The 21352-nt window shown below is 33.3% G+C and overlaps 1 protein-coding gene across 2 annotated transcripts in view; it reads left to right on the forward strand.

Moving 5' to 3' along the window:
* The window catches only part of LOC131846982 (rho GTPase-activating protein 100F), a 48916-nt gene that overhangs the window by 22117 nt on the left and 5447 nt on the right, over positions 1–21352 (forward strand). For both annotated transcript variants that reach the window (XM_059196408.1, XM_059196409.1), the window contains exons 2-16: positions 11190–11309; positions 12823–12906; positions 13608–13706; positions 15336–15612; positions 16474–16597; positions 17048–17212; positions 17693–17833; positions 17922–18055; positions 18173–18638; positions 18736–18821; positions 19010–19161; positions 19453–19696; positions 19882–20141; positions 20367–20552; positions 20874–21090. In XM_059196408.1, the coding sequence (XP_059052391.1) occupies positions 11190–11309; positions 12823–12906; positions 13608–13706; positions 15336–15612; positions 16474–16597; positions 17048–17212; positions 17693–17833; positions 17922–18055; positions 18173–18638; positions 18736–18821; positions 19010–19161; positions 19453–19696; positions 19882–20141; positions 20367–20552; positions 20874–21090 (2755 nt within the window). The remainder of the gene's footprint in view (positions 1–11189; positions 11310–12822; positions 12907–13607; positions 13707–15335; positions 15613–16473; positions 16598–17047; positions 17213–17692; positions 17834–17921; positions 18056–18172; positions 18639–18735; positions 18822–19009; positions 19162–19452; positions 19697–19881; positions 20142–20366; positions 20553–20873; positions 21091–21352) is intronic.

Below are 21352 nucleotides of genomic sequence, written 5' to 3' on the forward strand. Positions count from 1 at the left end.
ACTAATACTCAATCATCGAAGGGTAGATGACGTCATAGATGTCAGTCGCTGTAGTTGTCCGGGCTTAATCCGAACGCTGTCGGCGCCTGTCTAGACAGCTCAGCCTTGGAGCTTCACGTTTTTCAGATAATAAAAATTTAATCGAAAAGCATCAAACTGTGAAATAACGTTCATGATTATGTTTTAATTTGGATCGTATTTTAGTTGGAAACAACTTATAGTAAAATCTTTTCTAACTGTATATTATGTAGGTAGATAGTAGTAGTTTTACTTGCATATATGTAAAGAAAATCCTATTTTCTTGGTGGCACGTGGGAGAGGTAGTAGTTACGTAGTTGCATAAGTGCTAATAATTGTTAGCATGTTTTATGAACTTTTTTAATATTTCTATAAAAATATACATAGGTGTATACTGTATATCACCCCCTTAATAATAAATGGCAATAAATAAAATATTATACATTATGGAAATAAGTCTTGTTTCCAAAATTTGTAATTTTTGGGTTACGGTATTTCATTATGAATTATGTCACATGTGACAACTAATAAATATTAATATACAATACTATTTTGGAAATAATATTAATTCTAAATTAAAAGTTTAAAGTTTTAGTTTAAATCGAAAATTTTTATTTTTGTGTTACGGCATTTCATTATGAATCATTTCACATAAAGAACATAACTAATAAAGATGAATGTACAATAGTATTTTGGAAATAAGATTGATTCTAAATTTATTAAAGTTTATATCCAAAATTTGTCATTTTTGAGTTGAAATGCCGTACATTTCATTATGAATAATGTCACATGTGACAAGTAATAAAGCCACAAGTTTATGTAACAAAACTATTGTAAATGAATGTACAATAGATTCATTACACAAACGTGTAGCGAGGTCTCAACATAGAAATTACACAGAGTTCTTAGCATCTCTATGCAACCAGCTTGGCGTAACATAGAACGATAACCCTGCCAGGGGTCGTTTTAAGTCTAGACATTTTAAATAAAGCTGTCGCGTAGTTTCTCGAGTTCTCGACCTTCTGTTAATAATACATACCCAATCTATATTCATATTATTTATAATACTTTAGGACTATCTACAAACTTCGGAAGAAACCTATTGTCATTCTTAATAAAACTGAATATGGGATATGATTATATTAAAATCAATTTGGAATATTACGATAATCAATTGATAGACAGATATTATTGTTATTAAATATGTATATGGACATTCTGAATAGAATAATATCATTAATAATTATTATTTATTTGTGAAAGATTTTGGGTAAATTATAAGATGTCATAAAAAAAAACACGGCAAAATCTGCTAGAAGACATAGTATTAGAAATTCGTATTTAGAAAGATAATAAAAAGTAACTTCTATCGTTTGTTTTCTACATATTATAGTATTTTACTGTTGTAATTCCCTATTATTTATTTACACTGCGGATTCAACCCCTACATATATGGTAGTAAGATCAAATTTCACGGCTGTTCGCCATATCCTTAACAAAAGTTGTGTGTCGATCAAATACAGTAAACCCTTGTAAATTATTTACGTTTTCGTTATTTATATATTCATCACCCACGCCAATTTTATTGTTACCAAGGAGTACAGGAACATTATAATTACAAGCGTAGGTGTGGCTGTAATTGTGGGTTGAAAATATACCGAAATTATTATATATTATTAAGATAAAATGAGATTTTCATTCGTACAATAATGTGGGCTGTACATGACTGATTGACATTTAGGGTCTATCGCGATGTAAGAGCCCACTCATGGAACTCAGCCTCCGGGTAAGCTTATAAAGGTTAATTGCGTTTTTGTATTCAGCTATCATCCAGTGCCTGCTGGTTTACGAATAGAATAGAATAACCGATGTCGACCAGTGTATTCAACGGTATTCCGTAAGGGTTGCTTTAATTGCGTGTAGTTGTAACACGTGATCAGCAATGCCATCATTATTATTACCACGCCGATGCAAGTTAAATTTAAAAAAATCTTAACGAATACGAAATTTCCTTTATAAATATTTGGTTAACATTAATGTAAAATTTTCGCAGTACTAGTATTTGTACTATTTTTTAGTTTTGTATACTTTTTTAAATTATAATTTAGTACATATAAATTGGTGCTCATCGCTTAAAATATAGAAAATAATTTAAGTTGGTTATGTGTACCTACTTCCATTCACGCCGTATTATTTTAGTAATGTATTTTCTGGTTATGCAGTAACCAAGATGACTAAAAAATAGAGTAATATTTGGTGCAATGTTCCTCTCATTCCTAACTAAACAATAATAAATAACTACTTGTAATATAACTCACTCTTTTTCTGTTTTGAATGTCTCAAATTATGATGATACTAAACTTACATAACATTAAATGCTGAAGTATTAGCAAGTATGGTAATTTAAACATTATGTACAATAGATACCTACGTTCATTGGATGTGTGGAAAACATAAAGTTAGTCCTATGTGACATATCTGTGTACATCTAAACTCTATCCAGTAAGTATGCCAAAGTACCGTGGGAAACGGAGCCTCTGAATGCGGGTGGAAAACTTTAGTTGTAGCCCTTCAGAAGCTACATAATTCCGTCAGTGACAGAGCTTGGGGAAATGAGTGAGTCTTGTTCTTCAAATACGGGCATAAATAATATTTATTTCTTCTCTACAAAGATTGCTGCGATTACACTTATCTATTCCCATTCTCAAAAATATCCTGATCAATTTACTCATAGGTCCGCCATAATATAGTCCTGAACCATAGGTATTTTTTATACCCAAACCTCAGAAGTCCTTCATAAACAATTTGTATAAATTTTATAAAATCAATTATTATTACTTTAATTTTTGTTTCAAAATAAGCAATAATTAAGTTTTTGTTATACTTGTTTTGAGCTGTTTTGTAATACCTATAATTTAATGTCCTGTTCTACATACAGTAATTTTTTATAGATAAATGAAAACTGCATTCTCAATAGTCTCAAAATTTATGTTTAAAAATCAATGCAGAAACAAAAATAACTTCCATGTATAATGATCATATTGATATGATGTGGATAGCAAGGCCAGTTGTTAAAAATTAGACTCAGTCTAAACTTAGTAAAGATGTTGTTAAATATTCAACCAAAATTATATTTGTAGTTTTTCGTGTTGGTTAACACTATTTTACTTATTTCTATCCTAACATGTATAATTGACAAGATGTATTCAGGTTTCGATAATTAAATAATATCTATGTAGAGAAGGCCAACAAATAGATCCATACGAATAAAAAATAAGAAATAGAAATCGTTAATTCGATTTTCTTTTAAGTACTTAAAATTATACCTATAATCTACCCAGATTGGTCTTCACTTCAATAAAGTAGAAGTTTTTAAAAAATATCAAATGAAAAAGTATTTTACCTAAATAACCAAATTGTTTTATGTTTATTTTTTTAAGTAATATACTATTGAATCTATGAAAATAATAATATAATTTGCCTACATTCCCTTTAATATTTAAGATCAAAGCATTCGTGCAAATTGAAAGTGACAGCCCTTGCGTGCATTTAATATTTATAACATTACGCATCTCTCTGGAGGGCACAGATAGGCATAGAATGGGCTGTTAATTATGGTACCACTTGGTTGCCGTTTAGTGAAATGTTCCGACGTTCCATGGAGACTATTTATTATAAAGTTATTGTATGCCGTTATCCGAGATGTCGATTGAGACTTAATTATTTTAGCGTAGATTTTATTAAAATAAATTCATAAATCATTATAATAGACAATTGTAGTATTTAGTCTACAAGAGAAAATCAGCTCGTAGTGATTACTTGCTCAATAAGATACTCTATCTATTACACTATCACAGAGCAATTAACAAGACTTTTTATATAACAGTTGGTATTGCCTTTATGGTTTTATAAAATAACATTTTCAGCAGTTTCATACAAAAGTTGTTTTGTTGTAAGTGAGGGTGACAAAGCTTCAAATTTAATACATGCATACAATTGATTTGAATTGATTGAGGGATTAGCCTGCTTTTTGTTTCAATTTTTTATAGGATAGATAAATAAAACCAAGTCTACTAGTTTAGTTTTATATCTGTCATCATAATATTATCGCTCCAAAATTAAAATACAAAGTATAACATAAATCAAACAGATTCCAAATTCTAACAGAAAATTTTTCTAAAATCGAATTTTTCAAAAATAAAAATAGTCTAAGTTACTCCTTATTACAACAGATTAGCCGGAACAAACAGACAGACAGACAGATAAAAATTGTAAAAATTGGTTTTTTTGGTAGATATATGTAACGTATTCATATGCATGTAGTTTATTTCAATATTACAAAACGACACTCCAATTTTATTTATATGTATAGATTACTATAACAATACATAGTAATATCATAATAGAAAAATTAAATACTTGTTTCAGTATAAGATGAAAATATCTGACAGTATAAAAGGCATTTATTACTTATAAACCATTGTTTTAAATTCGATATTAGGAAAATCTTAAATGTTTAGCAAATTTTTCATATATTATAATCATAAAATTTCAGACATGTTACTACTTAACCATAAAAACAAACAGAATTTTCATTATGGACTACGTTAAAATTTACGAGTATACCTTATACCGTACTACAATGTAGTGGCCATTAGCTTTCCACAACGTTAACGAAGATCATTATCATCTGTCCTGCACTACCCGCTACTATGCACCCTTGAGTGCAGCGCCGAAGGTTGCCGCGGTGCGTTGACTCTGACTAACCGTCCAAAATGGAAAGGCACGAGCCGAATCCGCTTTAAATATGTAGACTGGGATATTTAGTTCAGTAGGGTTATAACTGGGTGGTAGTATTTGAGCAACAGGTGTTGTTACTGCGCGTTACGTAACAAGTCCGGCGCGCGCAGCCCATTGAGGCGGTTGTACGACGTATCGATCGCGAGTACGGCTATCCATCGATCCGGCACAGCGTTGTATGCCGCGCTGCCTTCCAACTCGTACTCCAAATGTTCCATTTTCGAAATGAATTTCTAATGTATATTGTTTTTGTCAATAAAGGCATATTATAGTCGAGGCTCTAAAATTTAAACAGACGAATAAAAAATGTGGGAGGATGAAATCTGTATTCCATTATATTTTTTCAATGGGTCTATTAAGGGGTATCGTCACTAATTCAGAAATTATAATTTTTCCATAACAGGAAGTAAATATTTTTTAACGATACCTACTTTATTTATTCCCTCTGTATATGTTACATACATGTTCATAATGAATGTTTGTAAAACTAAGTTAGTGGAATAATTTAATTAGGCATATTCGAATAAGCACATGTGACAAAGTTTTGAGTGAATGTAGATTGAAATCTAAACTTTCATTTGTCTTGGGTAGAAAGTTCTATACAAAACTTTAATATTAAGTCTCTATTTAAGCTAACATGTTCAACTACATTGTTTGCTTAGGACATTGTCGTATATCCCAACTCGTGAGGGATCAATCTGTATAAATCATGGGCATGTATATAATCATGTAAAACACATACATGTATGAATTCAAACAGTCTTAGACCTTAAATTAAACTTAGTACAGCTTTATTTAATTTTTTTCAGTATAACAAAATCAATATAAATCGAAATATACCTAAGAGTACACCAATATAATGTTTAATGTTTATAGAGATTTATTGACTTCAAACAAATTAATGAACTCAAGTCCCTGGGGATCTGACTTTCTTATGTCAAGATATAACTGTAAACCTAACTATTCTAAACGAGGCTTCTACAAGTCAACTATAAAATAAACCTTGTTATTTCTTGGTACATATTAAAATGCACTGTAGCGATAAATTGCTTTATAAGCGCAACTAGGAAGCGCCGAGGAAGTATTTTATCGTTTCATTATGTTGGCGTAAGTTAAAAAGTACTACGACTCTACTTTGCGTACCGTGTACTTTATATAGTTTTTTTATGTAGCTGAAATAGCAATTAATCTGATATATAACCGATAGTAAGCGCGTATTATCACTTATGTACTTATATGAAGAATATCGTGGATTTCATGTCATCAAGTTCCCGTGATTCTCCACATACCAATACACTGCTAAGAAGACATGCCTCCGTAATCTGTAATTTCAATAACATACGACTATCTCACTTTCGAATGGAAATATTGATCAGAAATCAACCTGCTTGATGGCTGAAATAACTGAAAGGTGGAGTTGAATAGAGGTATCCATGCAGACAAATTAATACCAAATGTTTACTATATCTGAGAACTATAGTGACATTTTACAGCTTATCGGTTCATATTCGATATTCAGGCATGGATGTATATAAATAGATTTAACAACTGCATCTACTCTTAAGTCTGGCCCTAAATATAAGTAGTACGTTTGGTATTGCTCGATTTAAAGCGATTTACATCCTCAACTCTACACGGAATTATTTGTAAAACATTTCAAGGGAGCACATCTGTAAGTATGCAAAACAATATATATAATAATAATAATCATCTTTATTTGTCTCGAAAAAAATACCTACCACAATTGCTGCCTCTTCAATAATAAAATTTAAAAGTAATGAACGAGACAAAACGGTCTATAACTCAGAGGGGCACTCACTGTTCACCCTCTCTGTTATTCTGGGTATATAGGAATTATGTCTAGAGCTAGACCCCTAGACCACCGACGACTTCGGTGGTCTAGCGGTCTAGCACACCGCTTTACGTCCGATGGTCGCGGGTTCAATTCCTCGCACGGCACAAACATTTGTATTCATGAGTATGATTGTTTGTATTGGTCTGGGTATTTTCTATGTATAATATGTATGTATTTACGAAAAAAAAATCTATGTATTTGTATCAGTTATCTAGCTAGTGCCCATAACACAAGCTTTAGCTAGCTTAACTTAAGTCTAGATGGCGCTGTGTGAATTGTCGTGAGATTATTATTATTATTATTATGTATGTTATTCCTCTTGCTTGTTTTATTTTAGCTTTGAATCCAATAGCAGATATTCAGCTCTGATTCGAGGTGATATTGTTTAAGTTACAATAGGCATATAAACGATATACTTTATCATGTACAAATACTTTATTTTATGTTTTCATTAAATAGCAGTTATACAACTGCTATTCATCACATTTACCCAGGTTCCATATTTGATCAACTATTAAATTATAATAGGAGAATACATACCATTCGAATAATGGGAAAATTCCTGTAAATGCAGGCACAAGATATTGGAATTCTATTGTAGATTCCAGTGGCATTTCTTGGGGCGTCTTTAAATAGATATACCGGGTCGGCAGGTAGTGGTTGAATAAATAATATGACGTATACGATGAGGTCTGACGAGTTAGACTGGCTGGCGCGGCGCCCAGTAATGACGTTTAATATTACACGTACACTAAAATCAAAGCAATAATTCTTATATCGATAATGAGGTAGCGTTCCATTTGAGTTGTAATTACTCAAATATTTTGGTTAAATGTCAAACAGTCTTTATTAGCTTACGGATTCACTGTTGACTCGAAAATATTGTTATATTTCAGTTCAATTTGTAGTATAATGTATAATGGATATTTTCAAGTTTTAAAAATAAGCCTGTAATTTATCTTTACATTTAATTAACGACTAATTAGCACTAAAATTAAGGTATCATTATAAAAGTTTATGAACTAATATTTTATTAAGCTGACACTAATTGATATTATGAGTTTAATTTCGAAGCAAATAACGTATTATGGAATCTCAAATACATTAAATAAGAATTATTAGAAAAAACCGTAGTTATGATCTGAACAATTGAAACGAAAATCTTTTTTTTAATATATAATTAATTGAATTTTAACGCTTTCCTTGTAACAAAACTAAAATATCGATTCAAAAACCATAAGGTCGCTTTTGTAAAGTTCCATCATCGGTACTGAACCCTTTAGATATCAGTACCACACCTACTTGTCCGACTTCATTTATTCCATCCACGTCAAGATTATTTTTAAAAGCGAACATGACAGCCGGCATTCTGAAGTCTTTTATCCACCGTCTATTTTCTACTGTGAGAAAGCTTACCTTCTGTTTATTAAATAGACAACATAAAATAGGTTTTATGTCGTAAGTAATAAGATTTGCAGCGTGCGATGTATGTAAATGTGATGTTTTAAAAACAATATGGAAACGCCGTGTTGTTGGTTTACTGAAAAGGACATGTAAAGTCGTGTAATTGCTTTACAAACAAAAAGGTTGGAAAACTCAGGTCCAATGGAATGTGGATTACAATCGTTTTTTTTTTGTTATTACTCTTTTTGTGTGCTATTACGGTGGGGACGGGCGGACGATATGAATCAGCCGTGTGCATGATGTTGCCGATATGAAAAATTAGATATTGAATTTAGGTTGTGGCGTTTCGATTTATATTTTATACTAGGTGTAATAATTCTAATATAAAAGTAGCCTATGTTACTACTTTACTAAGTTATAACTTTAGATATCAGAAAGTGAAAGGCTGTTAACTTGAAATTACCAACAGACCAAATTTTATTTAATTATATACTTTCAGAGAGCTTTTAGAGATCTGATATAATTGGTATGAATAAGATATGTTCTGACTAGATTTACTTATTAATGTAAATACTACTAGTTCGACTATCAATTCTACTAACAACTTATACAAAATTTTGTTTGTAAGTCAGTCTCAATTGTACATAGCAGCTTTTGATAATGAAATTTATTATTCGTATTTTATACAACTTGAATTAGCAAACGAGTAATGGTCTACTTCAATGAAAATTGTATGTAATGCTAATATACCTAAGTATAAACTCAGCAATATAGATATCGCAGAATACATCCTCCGCATAATGTGGAGTGCCACTCCTTAGAACTAAGGAGTGGCTTCGTAACTATATCATTTACGATATAATTCGTATAAAAAAATAAAATATTTCTCTAGGACTAATATTAATAGATCTGCAATTTGTAACAACGTTGGATATACGTTGCAATCTGTTGAGTTTATTTGCAACTTACATTGTATGAAAGATGAGTCCAGTCAACTCTAGCGTTCGGATGCTTGCAACTGCAGTACAGTGACCTCGTGCGTACTAGAGAGGGGGTGCGGGACGGAAGGGGGTCCGCAGAAGTAGGTCAGGGCCCCCTCACCCTTGTGCCTCCACCAACCCCTTGTCTGCGCACTCGATCGACCGCCAAAATTCAACGCATTCGCACAGAAACACAAAAATCTTACTCGATATGAACTTCAAAGTAGGTCATAGTCGTAAAATTGAGTAAACTTCCAAACATTTTCTAAACGTTAAAAAAAGAGACATAATTATTTTATATATGATGCAAAGTTATGGAATATTTTATAGCTTAAATATACAGGTCAAGGACGACATTTCAACTACAGGTTACAGTGCTTTAATTTTGTAGGGTTTCGCACCAAAAATAATATAACCCTCACGATCCGACTTCCTCTGCTTGATATAGATCCTATATTTTAAGAATTATTAGTGCTATTATACAATAATTTGATTAGATTTATTTTTTATATAACTTCATTACGTTGTAAAACCAGTAATTTGCTTCATAGGTACTTCTATATTTTCTCGTTTAGATACAGTGTTTTAATAATTAAAAGATAATTTAACGTGGATTTTAAATTATTCAATTTCCTGAGTAATTAATTAAACATACGTGTACATGTTTGTATTAAATAATTCATGACGACGTATATAAGCATTACGTTTATTATTAACTCATTTTGACGTAGAAACTGAATACTAATAGTCTAACTTATATTTATGTACATGTAATATGATTCCCAATAATCTTTATTCTAGAATATGCGAGTAATATACATGCATATTTCAAGTTGAAAACATTGTTCGTTTAAGTTAAGTTTTACGCAGGTAATGCCAATTATAAAATTAATAAAGTCTCGCAAAATTGTTAATTAAAATAAATCATGAACTAAGTGCATATAGTAAAATGACAGTGGTTCATTATATTGTAAAAGATGGAACATTCTCATTTATATAGTAATAATATATTAAAAAACAATTCGTTTTTACAAACCTCATTTCAAGATTACCTACTTAAAATTGGATCGACCTATATAGCTGATCTGGTACCTCGGAAAGATCATAAACGAAGGAAAATTGATGTCATGCCGTCATTTCCGAGCAATTGTCTGTTATTTAAGAGCGAAATAAGAAAAATGTTCGCAGATTGTCATCACGTAGGTTTATATGATATCTTTGATAAGTATAAAGTTAAATGAACCAGTTATGTTCGTTTGTGTTGCTATTCTTTGATCCTGTTGAATATCCGAAATAAAGATGCGCCGGCTTGGTATTGTTTGCTGAGTCATAATTTTGAAATGAAAAGGGTTCGACAGATATTTTCATTGATTTGAATTCCCTTCCTTGAATTTATTGAGTTATATCTTCAACACTATATTCAAATTATATCGTATACTGTCAATTTCGATAACATATTATGAGCGTCATGTTATTTGAAGTAAATTTCAGCTGTTTAAAAATAATAAACAGACAGACTTTCTCACTTTACATTAAGAATGGAACAGAAATTTTTTTGCGTTTTGTGAAACTCAGTGCAATGAAGTAAACATCATGAAACTAATTTCTTTAGGTGTCCTTATTTTATTTTTGTTGTAGCTAAAATGGCAAACAATGTTATTCTTACATTAAAAAATATAGTATATGGATTAATGAATCAAGTGTATTGTACTATCCTTTAACCCGTATATATAGGAAGTATATGTTTTCTTTCTCTGTAAAAAGAATAAAAGAATTATAAGTAGCTTTATATTATTTTTCTACTTAAAAACAAATCTTGAGTTTCGGGGAATATACATATTTTTTATCACATGGCAAGTACATAACATAGATCTACCTATTCCGATCACTGACTATAAAACACATGTATTATACATATAAACCTTCCCCTTGAATCACTATCTATTATAATCCATTGCGTAATTTTACAGTTAAAATGTAAAGATTATATAAAAGATATATTTACCATAATCATATTATTTAAGAGTTCGATATTTCGATGCTGTTTCGACACACGTCCTTGTCACGGATTGGTTGACTAGCATTTGATATTAAATAGGCCCTTATACTAAATGTTACAATTCTTTGCTCAGGAGAATGGTCGCGCGGCACCGGACTTGACGGCGTCGCCGGGCCGCGCGCCGCCCGGCCCGCCGCAACTGCCGCGTGCCAACCACGCGCCGCCCTGCGTTCTGCAGCCAGACTTCCGAAAGGTAACCGCCAAGCAGACCTATACTTACTAGCGATCTCTGAAAAATAATATTTGTTTGGTAACAAACAAAATCTAATTATTTAATAATAAATATAATTTTAGAATTGTTATTGCCTCGTTCTGACACAACAATCTTACTAATATTATAACATGCGTAAGTTTGTGAGTACTATTTAATTTTTACTCAAAAATTATTAATTTTACAGTATTTGATGAAACTTTACAATAATATAGCATATACATCAAAATAACCCATAAGCTATAATTTAAGACAATATTATATAAATTGGGCGAAAAGCAGACGCAGCTCGTAATTCAAATTCAAATTCAAAATATGTCAAATTTACCGTCAGTTCGGAATAATTTCGAGATGAGATGAACGGAGAAGACTCAGCTCGTATTCTTTTAAAAAAAATGTACATGTTAATGTCATAAGAAATATAAACAATTTACACACATCACAAAACAGACTCAATGTGGACCACAACTCTGCATAATTTTGAAAACTTAAAACATACATAATATCAGGGCAATTCAAACAGCTCCATCTAATGCCAAGCTAAGCAGAACTTGTATTATGTATGGGTCTTAGACAATTAATAGAAATACGTTGATATTTTTCGATTTGTTGATTGAGGAATCGAACTCGATTGGTAGCGGGTTTGATTCGGATATTTTATAATTCTAGTAAGCATTATTTCTTATCAAATATGCAGGATAGGTATATACCATTCAGAATATTACTGATAAATTCACGAAACCTAGTGTATTATTGGCCAACCAACGCTTAAAGCCCAAGCTTTAAGCAAGAAACAAAGTGCACATTAAAAATACGTCTCGCTTATCTTATATAAAAAAATACAATATATCACGAAACCCCGCAGTTTACATGAAAGGTTCCAAAATATTTACAATTTTTCACATGGTATACTTTTTACGAGTAACCTTAAGTATTTTTAAACTCCTCATACAAAATATTTCATGAGACAAGTGTACGATGGAAGAATAATGGCGAGTTAAATATTTAACTAGTCAAGTTTGGTCTTGTATTGTTTTGAATTAACTGCATATTTTTCATATTTCAGTTACCGTAAATAGGTACTATTCGTATATTCTATTTTCTAGTACTATATAAATTTAAACAATAATTAAATACCTACTGTAATTATACATTATTTTATAAATTATTATTACATAAAAATATACATTTTAATAATTATAATATCTTGGGACAATTCACATATCGCCATTTATTAGTTTCAAGCTAGGCAGAGCTTGTAATATGTTTGGGTACTTGATAACTGATATAAATACATAGATACATTTTTTAAATACATAAATAATATACATAGAATCGATATAAACAATCGTAATCATATTTGTACGGTGATACTAGTTGAGACTGGAACCCGTGAACAATAGAAGTATACTAAACCGCTAGACCACCGAGGCCATAAATTTGTTATTTCTATTTTTGTTATGTCACTAAGTAGAATACAAATAATTATTTCCAGGTATCAGGTGTAAGCAATGAAATATTCAGACAAATTGAAATGGTGGAAAATGACCACGACTCGACCACGGCCGCGGCGCTCGAGGTAAGGGATTATTGAAATTGTTTCATTGGAAGTATTCGAATTATTTGATTGGTTTATACGTTAGATCGATTATATACATAGGAAAAGCAATCAAGAAGTGATTGAACTCAACTACTAATTCCTTACATACTTATAATGTATTATGTAAATATCTTTGAAATCGAATCGAAAGTCAAACTATTTTTTTTATTATTTTCAAATCACAATTTATGTTTTTTTAATGTATTTATTGTATTTGTATTACTATGAGTTAAATTGGTAACAAAGCTTTTCCTATAGGTATATAATATGTTTAAATTCGAAATGCATGAAATAGCTCATACTCGCGTTTACCTTGGTTGCCAATGCGTTAGGAATGCTAACAAGGAATCCTATAATAATTTATCTATGGAATTGATCAATATTATAGGCTAGGTGATTAATTTACATGCAGCATACATTCCCGAATTACAATTATTGCTTAACTAGAAAATATTTTAAGAAAATTCCTTTAGAATTGTCTATCGGTAAGTTCTAACAGGTCTAACAGGTAAATGAGCAACCTGAGATTATACAAAGAATTAACATCTAATTTGAGAATAATTAAAAATAGTGCTTTTAGGAATGCAGCTCATATTTTGCTATTAATAAACGAGATATTTTTTTCCACAGATTGAAAAGTTTATGCTCTATATGCAATTACCGTATTGTCGTCTTTACAGGCGGTGGAGCGCCGCGGCGAGATGATCGTGAGGATATTGGAAATAAGACAAGTGGGCCGGAACAATATTGAAGCCGCTAAAAAGTTCTTTTCACTGCAGGTAAATATAATATTTCTTCAATGTAGATTAAGTATTCTAATAATAAAGTACGTAAAGTAGTAATTCAGAATTATACTTCACATAGTGAGATTAGATGCTGCAAATGTCGAATTCAATAAATTGCGACATCATTCGAATACCTACGCGTATTTTAATGAATGAATATAGAATGTCTCTTCCTCGTTCGCCAACATTAACTCTAGTGGAACACAAGTAAAGGACAAAAAGATAGTAAGTCAGGTAAGTTAAGATCAGATGGATTCAAGGGACCTGATTACGATCGATCTGATTTTTTACATTGCTAGCGATAGGGCCATTATTTCACATTATTAACAGCCCCCTTCCTCCTTGCTTCCCAATTTATAACCTGCCTCCAACAGTCATGAAAGTTTCTAATCTTAGAATAGGTATTACCGACTTATCGGACTCAAATTGGGTATCACAGCTCGGCTCCAGATATATCTCGAAGTTACAACTTCGTAACACTTTGCCTTCCAAGTATAAACTGCACTCCAATCTGCTATAAAAATAAACCAGACGGTTTATTATGTGCACCTCTGAAAATAGGTACCTAAACCGCGCTCCATTGACCCGAATTTGGAACTCGTAACCTAGTATGGTGAAAGAACGCTACTCCAGCACTATTGTTCGGGTCTGACGGGGTGGCCTAGATCGTATGGAATGTGAACGCAATCTAGCTACTATTGTTGGGATGCGATGGTACGCCATTCTCTATCTATGTACGTGGTATATTGTACGACAAATTGTTGTATGTGGCATTAATAGAATACCTCTTTAGTCATTGCCAGTACTGTGCTGTGAAACATACGTATGTGATTTTTATTACCAGGAATAATGTTCAATAAGGGAACTATTCGCCTGTAGGCTAAACAATAGATACAGTGGGATTATTGCTGGCAATGCTGTTTTTCGAAGTCTTTTGTAATATATGTGATATAATTAAGTATTGGATTTCCTTCTCTAATGATTATTTTTTATATTTATATTTGAATCTGTATTTTTGTAATCATTTACAATCTTGTTGGAAAAGAGTTTTTGTCTTTTTATTATACTACGATAATAGCAAACAGGCATACAACTAATAACGTACGCGTTAATTTATGTTCTTGAAAAAAAGAAAATATTTTCTGTTACAAACTTTATGATCTACATTCTAGTCTCTATAGTTTATAAAGATATTTAGATTATATTTGAAGAGATTACATCTATGACTAATATGAATTTATTAGATATTTTATTCTTATGTCAGTGCAAAACTATTCGTCCATAGATATTAGTACTAGAAGTTTTACATACGTTATTAGAAGGCACTATTTAGATTAAATGAAACATATGTAGATTACATATAAAGTATAGTTTACACGTCCGATAAAATATTTTACACTTATAACTTTCATATCCTTGGCTCCTGAAGTAATACAGTTATAATATTATTATTTGAATAACTAATAATGTTAAACCAATTTCATTAATAAAAAGAAAAAAATAAATAAAAAAAATACTCGGCAAATGTGAGCTTACACCGTAAGCGTAAACGCAGATGCAAAAGGAAACTTAACTTTGCACATTCATTTATAAAAAATAACCTGTATATTAATTTGTCAACAGGACTCTCGTCACATAGTTCAACTGGTCGAGATCGTAAAGCGTCCTGGACAAACCCTCGGACTGTACATAAGAGAAGGAGATGGAGGTGGCAGGACTGATGGAGTATTCATATCGCGGATAGCATTGGAATCCGCTGTGTATAACAGTGGTTGTTTGAAGGTCGGAGATGAAATCCTGGCTGTGAATCTGGTGGACGTAAGGCGGATGTCTCTTGATGATGTTGTGATCATCATGTCAATACCCAGAAGGCTGCTGCTATGCACAAGGCAGCGGAAAGGTAAATAGTAATTAAACATTTGTACGTTATAATGAAAATTAATGAATTATATAAATTTTGGGTTATGTATGAACAATATGCAGCAGATTATGTGTGTACTGAAGACGGAATAAATTATTGACTATTTGTCTTTTTATCTAGATTCTAGTTGTATATCATTAAATAGTATGAAACAAAGTCGCTGTCGCAGTTTGTCCGTCCCTACATATGCTTAAATTTTTAAAACTACGCAACGGATTTTGAAGCGTTTTTTTAATAGATAGAGTGATTCAAGAAACAAGATTTATATGTATAATACATATAAACCCGTGCTTAGCCGGGCCGAGTAGCTAGTGTATAATAATAATAAGAAACCTAGATAAAAAATTCTCAACATGTATCAAAGAAAGTTATATTTTATTTTAAGAGTGTCTTAATAAATTAAATATATGTTTTTTATTACTTTAACTCATTAAAAATAAATTAATATTTTGTATCATAATTAAATAATATTTAATCGTGTTGAAATACAAAGTGCCTCGTTTGTGGAAGTGTACCAACTTACTATTATAATTTATTGTTTTGTTGCTACTATGTGCCAATGAAAACGTTCTTAATAATAAAATATAGGGAATTAAAATAACGAGAATTAATTAGCTTTTATCTTACAATAGCTCCATATGCATCATGCTTGATTAATTCCACATGGGGCCCCTTTTTTGGTCTAATCGGTGCGTCTTTGTTTCTTTACCGACTCTGTACCCTGAAGTACTCTGAGTACATGTAATTGAAATAAAATTACTTCTATAAATATAGACCAAGATCTTTACCAAATGCAAACATGCGCTTTATATATTTTATGCATATTTTTATGAATAACAGGTAAATCCGGCCCTGGGTCCCCATCAATGCCTCGGTCCGAGCATAAACCGCCTCCAGTAGTGGTGTTGAAAAGAGACTGCCGAGATGATGATGACCGGGATCGTGTTGATGGACTATATTCTCAGTAAGTATTGTTTTTTATAATTGAAATTGTATGAAAAGTGTTAACCGTCGTTATGTACATCCATCAGCACAGCATATGCTATATTGCTATGCATAGCTTACGAGCATCACAAAATACAACCCCTATGGTATCTGCCATGCGGAGCCTTTCCTGAGGAATCAGTTGCTTTCCATCAATACAGTGTAATTTCACTGCTATATCTCACTCGAAACTTTGGCGAAAATATAGGCAGAAAACATTGTGCAATGACAATGTGCAAATTTCAATGACATTTTAGTATAGTCAGTAATATCTGGAGTAATTAGAAAATGACATTTGGATTAATCCCTTCACTTTACAATTAAAGAAAATGTTAGCAAATTAGATAATAATCAAATACAATCAAACACAAACCATTCTTGATTTGACGACTATTAGAAAAGATTTTTAATAAAATCTTTTTACTTTCAGACATGGAACTCTTCGCTCCGCCGGTGGACCAGGCAGCGCCGTGCGCCCTGTCGGTGACGGAAGAGAAGAAAGGAGTCGGTTGCAACTTGGTGCACTCTCTCCCGACTCTACTGCTCTCGACTTGTACTATAATCCAAGACCCCCCTCCGATCATTCGACATGGAGGTATAGTAACAAATAGTACATAGTAAGAAATATATAGTAGTTTATGCAACTTAATAATCATAATATCTTAGATAGAAAATAATGTGAGAATACAATGTTTTCATTGCAATGTTCCCGATGTCATAAGAGATGTTTAGGGTATAAATAAACTTGCCTGGTTAGCGTAGCAATAGACTAAATTGGTTTGTTATGAGCAGAGACTCGTAACCAGCAGTGGAACGTTAACATAATACGAACAAAAATTATTTTAAAAAAAATTAACCAAGTCAATACAAGAATGAACGTTTAGCTTATAAAAGAATCAAAAATTCAGTTTCTTCGTAAATAAACTTAAACATAGACAACAAACAACAATTCATAGTCAAATGTAACAATAATATCAAAGCTAATATATCTCAAAATAAAAATTGAGTTGCCTGAATTTTAAATTAATTAAATTCATGATTTAATTTTATCCTATGTAATGTATTTGTTTCGTAGTTATCGTCCGCCGCCACCCGTTATTACAGAACAACCTAAGTCTGCAGCGACGCATTTTGTACCATATGAGCGATCATATCCGAATACTCTGGAAAGTCTGGCAGAGAAAGTACATTCATTATACCCAGCTGATAGTGGAAGGTGAGTAACAAATATGAAAAAGGCATTTTTGCAAAATAAATATCCACGTTTTCACAATATTGTCAAATAATGTCTGTTTTTTTTTCAGTACCCGTTTCGGTGGAAGAGTTCCCCGTTCTGGTTCCGAGCAACAATTGCCTAGAGCTGAAACACACTCGGATTTCGGTCGACACTCCTTGCTTAGATCTAGTTTGAAAGCTTCAGCTGCTGCCGGCGCTGGAGGTAAATTGTCTTTTGGTAATTTACTAAATCCTAGTATATTTTACCCCTATATTCAAAGTGCTTGATATACTCGTAGTATTTTGAATATTTTTAAACACTATACAATTTTGTTTTCAGCATCAAGCCTCTCAAGATATAATCAGAGATACGTAGGTGTTGGTATGACCGGAGCCGGCTTGACAAGTAGTGGACTAAGTTCTGGTTTAGGCGGGACTGGTCTAGGAGGACCTGGTCTTCCTTCTGGATTATCCGCTACTGGTCTTAGCGGACTATCCGGCTCAAGTCTAGTGGGATCTGGCCTAACAAGTTCAGGATTAGGTCCTGGACTTTCCGGAGCTGGTCTAGGATCGACTCTCGGTGGAGGTTATGGTACTAGTGGATTAGGACTGCCATCATATAGTAGCAAATTCGGAACGACAAGAAGAAATCGTAGTTTGGACTATTCGTCTGATACAGAAGCTACTGCTCCTACAAGGACTCCATATTATTCAGGTCTCAGTGGATACAGGAGTAGTACTTTAGGCAGAGACATTGGATCCAAATTTAATTCACTACCTAGGGATGTAAGAGGAACTGGTCAAAGGTAATATCCTATCTATAATAATGACAAATTAAACTATAGAGATTTAATTATATAAAATTGATTTTAACTAACTTAATTTTTCTTATTTTATTCAAAGGTTGGGATTAAGTAGGCGCGCAGGAAGTGTTCTTCAAGATGAACCAGAACCACTGTCTTCTCGTTTGGATCTACGTTCTTCCAGAGGTAATTACAGAGAGTGTTTAAGATACATTGAAAACGGAGTGCTTGTGACTTATTAAAAATATTTAACTTAAATCGTGTCTGGGTCCATATATTATAGAGAATTTAAAGATATAACAAATTTTGAGGTTTGGATTGTTTTTATTAATATATGTATTTATTCATAAATTTCTGTTTCTCATTTGTACCAGGTCGTCTACCATCATCGCCATCAGTGTTCACTTCGGATGAGTACCGCGCTTGGCTGTCTCGCGCTCCATCCACTAGCGCACTCTACGAGACGCTACGTCCGCGCTTGCCAACACACTACTCTGCAGAAAATATTCATGATGCACTTAAAAATGTAAGAAATATTAATTTATTTCTAAATATTTTTTTATGGTTAATTATGCCCCCAACACAAAAATCTAAATGGAATGAATCATGTTATAAAAGAAAATTATTCACGTTAAGGTGACATTATACGATACACAGCCATTATCTTCGTCCTATGGTAATACATGAAGTGTTATTAGAAGACAATTGAGTTTATTATATATATAGAGCGCTTCATGTTGACAGTCTGCATTCTATAAGAAAATCCGTCGGGATGTTTGCTTCACTTCCAGTTATGTAAAATAACCTCAATTTATAGATGGAAAGCGGTAGCCGTTTCGGTTCAACCCTCGGGTTGGCTGGTCGTCGGATTGAACGACCTCGCCACTTGCCAGCCCGTTCGTTGTCTTCGCAACAATTAGGACCTACTGCTGGAGGATCTCCCTCGGCCCGTCGCGTCCGACAACTACTGGAGTTGGGTTCAAGATTCAACTGTCCCAACCCGAGTCCAGTACCTACTCCCAGTTCTCGACATCAGCGACATTTGGACATAAATCCTAATGGTGAGAGTTTTTACCATTTTCGGGGTTTTTAAAGCAAATTAAAATTGTGTAAAAGCTTTGAAAAGATCACTTTTAGCGGAAACGCTATTCATTCGGATTTGAATTCAGATTTTTCGCATTATTTTATTATAGAAACTAACTGTTATTTTCTTATTTAAAAAATATGTATTGTTTACGTTTTCCAGACTTTTTAAAATACAAAGTGGAGAAACCAAGTTCAGGAGGTCTATCGGCATCCATGACCGGTCTATCCCGCCTCTCTGGCGGGGTATCAGGGATGCTTTGGGTACACTTGCTAGCTGGCAGAGGTCTTCGTCCTGCGCCCTCGGGCTCTTCGCCTGGCTCCCCACCCTCGGGACCATTAGCACCTGCTCAACCGCCTGTAGCTCCAAGAGATTTATACTGTGTGTTGGAATGTGACAGAGTACATAAAGCTCGTACTGTGGTAGGTATTTGGAGTTATATTGTTTAGCCACAATTTTATTTGTTCTTAAAACTTTATATTGAAAATTATATCTGTTTTACTTATAAAGAAATTTAACGTCCAATTATGTTAAGTAACCCTACTTGGATTACTTTTGGACATCTTTGGAAGCTCAATTTGTTGCGAAAATAAGATACTCTTTCTAATTTGTCATGTCTTCTTTAAATCATATTAATGTTTTATTAGGTCCGTACTGGTGAGCTCCAATTTGACTGGGACGAGTCTTTCGAGTTGGAGTTAGTAGACAACCGACAGTTGGATGTGCTGGTCTACTCGTGGGATCCTCAGCATAGGCACAAGCTTTGTTACCGGGGTGCTGTCACTCTACCAGATTTGCTCTCGCGCGCTGCTTCTCATCAACTTGCCATCAAGGTAAATGTGGTGTCAATGGTGTGGCGCAATACTATATGTATTGCGCCCTAACATCTTTCTGCAAATAGTCGGGCATGACTACAGACCCAATAAATGCCGTGCAAAATTTGGTATCCAAGAATCAGGTGATGAACGTGGAACCACAGGGGCAGATGCAGTAGTAATGGATATTTCATGGTTGCCGAGGTTGATTCTGAAGTAGTGATTTTATACACCATTTAGCACTTTGCCATAGTGACATTAAGCATTTATATCAGTCGACTAGTACAGAAACTACAAAACTGCTTAGGTGATTATTACAATAATGTGTGTGATGTGTAGATGGAGCCACGTGGCACGCTATACGTGCGTGTGCGGCACACGGAGCCAGTGGAGCTATTCAGGCGGCGTGCGGCGCCGACACGAGCTGCTGCGTTATTCGGCGCCGAGCTGGAGACCGTGGTAGCGCGGGAGGCGCGACCGCCGCACGCGCCGCCCGTGCCCCTCATACTGCGCCGCTGCGTGGAGGAGATCGAGCGCAGGGGGCTCGACATCATTGGTAATTGTAGTAACTAGCGAGTACCTGTTCGGCGCCAAGCATTCCATTGATTTACCACGCGGTTGCCGGGTCCATCAAATTGCTGAGAAAAAAACTAAGAGCAGTTCCCAGCTCATGTGACTCGGGTGTAGGTTTAAGAGGCCCATTTGCCGACGAACATCAATACTCCGCTGCTCGTGTTCTCTTCGTGCCCAGTCAAATTTGGTAGGAATTGGCTAGTGCAGTTTTAGATACATGTTCGAGTATACAACTTACTACCGTT

The sequence above is a fragment of the Achroia grisella genome, unplaced genomic scaffold (assembly GCF_030625045.1).
Source record: "Achroia grisella isolate CSIRO2021 unplaced genomic scaffold, CSIRO_AGI_Agris_v1 utg515, whole genome shotgun sequence".
In the NCBI taxonomy this organism is placed as follows: Eukaryota; Metazoa; Arthropoda; class Insecta; order Lepidoptera; family Pyralidae; genus Achroia; species Achroia grisella.